The 6,783-nt window shown below is 40.1% G+C and overlaps 1 protein-coding gene across 1 annotated transcript; it reads right to left on the bottom strand.

The window, feature by feature from the left end:
- Positions 1–2,946: 2,946 nt before the first annotated feature.
- On the bottom strand, positions 2,947–6,356 carry irx6a (iroquois homeobox 6a). The gene is made up of 6 exons (XM_067249508.1): positions 6,291–6,356; positions 5,182–5,442; positions 4,716–4,825; positions 4,153–4,424; positions 3,230–3,892; positions 2,947–3,053 (listed from the first exon to the last, which is right to left on the bottom strand). The coding sequence occupies exons 1-6, from the start codon at positions 6,354–6,356 to the stop codon at positions 2,947–2,949; spliced, it is 1,479 nt and encodes a 492-aa protein (XP_067105609.1).
- Between the last annotated feature and the right edge of the window lie 427 nt (positions 6,357–6,783).

Genomic DNA, 6,783 nt, shown 5'->3' with positions numbered 1-6,783 from the left:
TGCAGGCACACATACCCATATAATTATTGACTCAGGGTTTTCTTGCTTTAGTCTTGTGTAATGCACATGTAAGACATACTAATTGATCTATTAGCAGTCTAAAACAGACGCTGATTAGTAGAGTACGCCTACTATGCCATTATCCAGGGGTTCCCCCAGGTACAGGGCCATCCTCGTAATCCCATTGCGCATGCATCATTACCTTCAATAATGTTTGGCAGTTTTTCTATACAACCCCCATTTTAATTAACTTCGTTCTAAATATTTTATATACTCTCCATGTGTAATGTATAGAGATCCCTTAGTTACATGTTGTTGGTATACTTTGCACATCAATGGATGTACTTGTTTGTGGTATTTTTGGAGGGCATCTTGAAGATGAATAAGATAACTCATGACGTTCACAAAACATGTCATTTTGGAAAAATGAATTTGCACATTGTGATCACTCCATATTTTCATGAAATATAAATATTGGCTCTGAAATTCCATGCTATGTGATTTTCCGTTATTCTCCTTCTGATTCTTTTAATCAAAACAGTATTCAAAATATGATTTCCTGAGATTATATTTAGGGAGATTTCCTGAAACATATCTTGCCTGTAGGACAGATTGCATTCAATGCTGATCTTGATGGATAATCTGAAATCACAGTCGGATGACCTTTAATAAAAGAAAATCACATAACTGCGAGGATGCTCATCACGCCATCCTCACTTTATGTGGCCTCATGGACATAAAGTCCCTTTTATACCTTCAAACGGAAAGGTCTCCATAAATGGTGCAGGAACTTTAATGATTGACAAACTGTGTAAAACAAATCAAATGAGGTGAGAAAATTTGAAGTATTCATTTGCCGGGTCAGTTTAGGCCTGTGGAGGTCAACCCATAGCGTACCCTTTCTTCATAAAAATACAGACTTGTGAAACACACTATTTTATAACCAAAACAAGTTCATGATTGTGTTGGCCTATTGGGCGGATTTATATGCTTGAAAAGTCGACAAATGACAGTTATGAAAGAACACACGTCTCTGTTACTGTTTGTTATCATTGTCATCATCACCCCTTTCACTGGGAAGTTTTGTTAAAAACCCAATTGCGGTAACATAGTGCATGCTCAACTAAAGTCCCCCATTGGCCAAGTTGTCCAAACCCTCTCTGAATAATACTCTTATGACAAGCTTTAATCCCCTAAATCCGACCCTTTATCTTTTTGTATCTTAGTTTACATGCTTCGTAAAAGGTAATTTACTGCAGCACAGTTTTTGCCTTATGAAATAGGTTAACTTTTTAACGGAGTCTTGTGTTAGATTCATAAGACCCTTTTCAGTTTCGTCTCATGCTTTCCTGGGGTATCAAGTGTTTTTTACACTACATTGGAGAGGGCATTCATATCTATTCGATTTGAATCAAGTTCTAATGAGATTTCTCAGATTACAATATGCCTACTTTTAATAGGCTACGTGTTTCATTGTCAGAGCCAACAGATTGAGCTAAATGCCTATTGACTTAATTCATATATTGATCATTTATAAGGTTTGAACAGACAAAAACATCAAAATCAAAGTAATGTAGTCTAAATGTGGTGTTGGAATTTTCCTCCTGGGTTTCATCCTGCAAATGACCCTTTAATTAACAACAAGTATTAAGTTATTGCAGCGGCTCCCTGCTCCGGGGACAACGCAGCATTCATTCGTATTCCTGCCTCGTTGGTTGCCTGAACAGTAACAAAGTGTTTGATGTCACTACTGATTAGATGTTGACAATGAAGAGATGATGTCCCCTTTCTTCCCCGTCTTGTAAAGTTCATTCACGTATTCTGCTGAATTATGACCTTCGAACAATGCTCCTGTATTATGCGCCGAGTCAAAAAGATAAACTTTGATCAAGTGCAAAGCCTCAAATGTTTTAATTGGCTGACTGAAAGTTCATCTGGAAATCATGACGCTGAAACGAGGGTCTTGGAAAAAAACGCATTATTATAAAATATTTTCATGAATGGCAAACACATTAAGCTCACAATGTATTTGTGGAAAACAACACAATTTCTTCGGGTTAACACTCAATAGTCCTCCAGACGCGGTGCTTATCGTGAATAGAGAGACCAACAACAAGCTAAGCATCTGTCACTTAAACCAGGCAAAAAGCACATAACCACGATTGAAACATAACACAAACATGTAACAAAACAGTAAAATGACACATACGAAATAAATAGATTGAACACAAAGTAACAATAAATACATAAATAAGATTGCTACACTACGATTGCCAATTGTATCTCATGTGAATTGACCGTCCGTTCTCATACCGTACATTGCATTTCAAAGTCTTGCATAAAGTCATCAACACCATAAAAACAATATTGTGCAAAAGTATGGCTGCTTCCACAGTTTGAACAAGGTCAGCGTTCCCTGCGGTAGAGCCAAGTAGTTCCCAGGTGTCAGGACGCTCGTTGTCATCCCATGTTCTTAGTGCATAATATTGGCTAAATAAATGTCCCATTGCTCAAGGTTGGAGTTTCCATAAACCTATAAAAAGAAATACAAGAAAATAATTTGTATAAATACATGTATAGGAAATGCATTGATACATTTCCAGATAATGTGACTGACTTGAGTACTATTACATTACATTACTATTAGTTACAGTCCAACCCCAGTCTAACCATTGGTAGTCTAGAATACTGAAACTTTGGCTGAAAAATGTCTATAAGGTAATCCAATACTTATTTTATATGGACATTATGGCATGACATATGTAATACCATCAACCTGCGAGTTGCGGGACAACTTCAACAGGATTGGATTATCAGATGGTTGTTCAATTGAAGTGCACTACAAGTAACATTCATCTACTGCTCTGAGTGTGTGTTTGAGACAGAGCTTGCAAGCTCGGCAGTGAGGTCAGTTCTTCCATGTCATTGCTCAGTGGCTCACCTGCCTCACCTCTTCATCACAGGTCTGAAGGCAGTGACCTTGTCATCCAACAGAGTCACACACGTGTCACTGAGTTCCGATGGTTCTGTCTCGGCCTTCCTACTGGGGAACCCTGAAAAGCAACAGTCGAAAGCCTCTTAGAAACCTGGAACTGATAGCTGTTGTGAGGAAGTTTCAAATGAATAAAATGACTAAATGTAAATGAACATAATGCATCTGGACATCTGAACACAGTCACATTGGCAAGTGTTATTTGTCAATACGAAATAAATATATATACTGTCTTACCTTCAATAGTGGAGTACTGGCATATGTCAGACAGTGCTGGGTAGGAGGAGCAGTGCAGTTGAAGAGCTTTGTGACTGTAGCTGCCAGCAGTGCTGTAGAGTTTGGAGTGCAAGGTTGGGCCCTCCTGGAAGGGATTCTCTGCGTTGGACACCTGGCTAGTAGGATCCTGGAGGCCTCTGAGGGCCCCACACTGTCCGCTAGGAGTCCCAGTGAGCCTGGTGCCCTGGAGCTGGCAGTCTCCAGCTGTGCTCCCTGTTCTCAGCTCAGAGGCCGGGTGAGAGCCCAGGATGACCCCTGTGGCAGCAGTACGGGCCAGGGACCATATCCGGGGCTTGTCCGCCACCCCGAAATGAGCCAAGGACATGTTTCCCACAGGGGCAGCGATGGAGGAGGAGAGGGGCTTGGACACCATGGGATCCAGGAAGTCAGAGGGTAGGCCAGGTGCACTCTTGATGCTGCAGTGGAAAGGTTGGAAGCTGTTGGGGAGGGGGATCTCAGAACTGCAATCTCTCTTTGGAGGAGCTGCTCCCATGGATCTGTCGAGCTCCTGATCTTCTGGTGTCACCTTCTCACAGTCACTGTCCAGCTTGTCACAGTCTTCCTCATCCATGTCTTCCAGGTCACTCAGACGCAGGTCCTTCTCCTCCTTACAATCACTGGAATCTGGAGGTCAAGGTGACAGCACATATGGACAGTTAAAGAGTGTAGACTATTGTTCACATTTTCAATACAATTTCCAAATACTGTAGGGTCTTGTTGCTACATCTTGAAATATTATAATATTAAATATATTTAAATATTTTTTCTTTTGGGGGGGGGGGGATTTGCAATGTATTTGCAAAAGATTAAAGTGTGATCACAACACATTAAAAAAAAATCCTATTCTAGTAGTATCGCACCTTTAGTGACACATTCTTGATCACTCTTATCCAGGTCATCTTTCCTATCATCCCCAGCTTTATTCTTTGGTGACCAGGTCATCTTGTTCTCCTTCTTTAGTCTCCTCCTGGCGTTGGCGAACCAGGTGGACACTTGGGTGAGGGTCATTTTGGTGATGATGGCCAGCATGATTTTCTCCCCCTTGGTGGGGTAGGGGTTCTTACGGTGCTCGTACAGCCATGACTTTAGGGTACTAGTGGTCTCACGGGTGGCATTCTTCCTCCTGGCTGATCCATTAAAGTCCACAGTCCCATACCTGCAACACACGTCAGCCATTAGCCCCAGAAGCAAAATACCTCATACACTATTGACACAAAGCTTCTGTCCTCTTGCGTGTTGACTGAAATGTATGCAGCTTTGGTCTAGAAATCAATGTTGAATTGATATGATCAGAAAGTGGTTTATTCTGTAAATTGTGCAGAGGCTACATAGGTGTCCATCAAACATGACACAGTATTATCACAGTGTATTATCACTTTTGTCGCTTTTATGACTTACGTCAATTGAAGTCAGTGGATAATTTGGACCAAGGTGAGTTTGAACCTACCTGTCATATTGGTATTGGCCCAGTGAATGGTCATAGGGGTAATAGGCTGCAGACTGGCTTATTCCAGAGTGCAAAGTGCCAGAGCCATCTTTAATTTCATACTGTGGATTCTGTTGGGAAAAAAAAGAAAGTTATGTCGTTGACAAAAATATTTGCATTAGTTTTTTAGGTAAATATTACATTTGTTGGACATTTCCTATATAATCTGTTGATTACATATGAGAGCGAGTTAAACATATTTTTCATTATTATCCTCAAACCTTCTTTCTCCAAACTCTAAATAATACAGGAAAGCTCTGATAAATATTGTGTCCTGTGTTCTATCAAAATGTTCAATCTGCTAGATCTGATTCCCCTAAACCCTCCGATTGAAATGTATAAAAGAAAATTAATGCCGACTGATTAACATCCAGGTTAATCGATCGAGCGGAGACACCCATACATTATCAGATTAAACTGCACCTACCAGCGTTGAGTAGATAGCCGAGGGGTCGGTACTGTAGGGAAAGTAGTTGGCATAGTTCTGGCTGGCGGCGGCCGCGGCAGCGTAGGGCGAACTGTACATCCCTAGAGCCGCGTTGAGCTCGGTCCGTGTGCTTGCCAAGAGTCGGTTCTCGTAGGATGGGCAGCAGAAGGTGGCGGCAGTTTGGGACCCGCTTGTCCCGTCAGAGACCGACCTGGAAATCGAATCGCAGCAAGTCGTACTGGGGTTTGCCGACACGAAAAACTGCATGAAAAGAATTGTGGATAGACATGTCATTCGCGTTTCCCGTATAAACTGTTATCTGGATATTGTTTTTTTGATTTAGATAGTAGGACATGAACGGTAAGCCGACGTGCTAGATGTGTAGATGTGTAGGCTGTATTTGTAAATATATCCTACAGGCTACACTTCAGTGTGTTAATTCTGAATGTTTAATCGCAAAAACATTGACGTTTTGGAAATAATATGCCTGCGCCTATATCTTTTAAATTGTAGCTCTAAAAAATGTCAAATTCGACATAAGTACATTTCCAAAATACCCACCCTATCGGATAGTCTACATTGATGACGCAATTCGACTTTACATACGAAATAACGTAATGTAATAGGAAATATAAACACAACACTTGAAGTAAAAGTTTGACGGGGAAATAACTTTCCTAATTGAATTGAAGTTCACAGAACTTTTGTCTCATGCAATAATCCAGTTGTTGCCAAACAAGCAAAAACAAATCCAAAATTGAAGATGATAATATCTCACTCAACACATTTCAAGGACCTTGTCCATACGTATACAATAGTTTATGTTCAATATCTGGGCAATTAAACGTTATTACTTTATTATGTCTTGTTACCAAAACAACACGTGAGTTCATTTATAATTCAAAGTAATTGGACAGTATGTAGCTATATTGATTCATATTTAGATTCATGAAAAGCTCCTAATGAAAATACTTGTCAATACTATTAAAGCAGCTGTCACTCAGCAGTGCTGCATCTGAACAGAGTAGGAGCTTTTGGAATATAACATAACAAATATTGTTTAAAATGTAAAATAGATAATACTGATATATATTTGGAAAATATCTTACCTGTGAAGTTGCATTGTAGGGATATCCAAACTGAGAGAAAGACATGGCTGCTTCTTTTGTTACCATCAGCAATATTCTTCACCCTTGATCGATTGTAACCAATTCTACTTCAAATCCAACTCCTTACACACATTTCCACGCACGGCCTTTCGCTCAATAATAGATGATTGCACTTAGGAGGGAGACTTGAGGCTGTTACCAGCTGCAGATAGTTTTATATGAATGAATAATCCCCCCAAAGGAAATGATAAGAAAATGAAATTAAGCGTCATTAAGTACAAAATTGTTGTTGTGTTAGCTGAAGAAGGCTTAAAGGATAACGTAAGACTTGCAAGATATGGACTCTGCTTGTGCTATTATTTGTGCCTCTATAGTTCTTTAGCATTCACCCATGCAAGGGTATCAGTGTGACGTCATTGTAATCCCGGAACGACAGGACAGCAAGGATAGAATAATGTCTTTGCCAATCACATCTAACATAGCGTTTTCTTAA

Source organism: Osmerus mordax, chromosome 13 (genome assembly GCF_038355195.1).
Source record: "Osmerus mordax isolate fOsmMor3 chromosome 13, fOsmMor3.pri, whole genome shotgun sequence".
Lineage (NCBI taxonomy): Eukaryota > Metazoa > Chordata > Actinopteri > Osmeriformes > Osmeridae > Osmerus > Osmerus mordax.
The sequence above is the reverse complement of the archived record's forward strand: the minus strand, read 5'-3'. Positions and strand labels throughout refer to the sequence as shown.

Excerpts from the sequence above, each read along its gene's own strand:
- irx6a (XM_067249508.1), bottom strand. The coding sequence starts at position 6,356 with ATGGTAACAAAAGAAGCAGCCATGTCTTTCTCTCAGTTTGGATATCCC. Across the intron at positions 4,826-5,181 it reads CGGCTATCTACTCAACGCTG|AATCCACAGTATGAAATTAA; the intron begins GTAGGTGCAGTT and ends TTTTCCCAACAG. Across the intron at positions 3,893-4,152 it reads GAAAGATGACCTGGATAAGA|ATTCCAGTGATTGTAAGGAG; the intron begins GTGATCAAGAAT and ends CTTGACCTCCAG.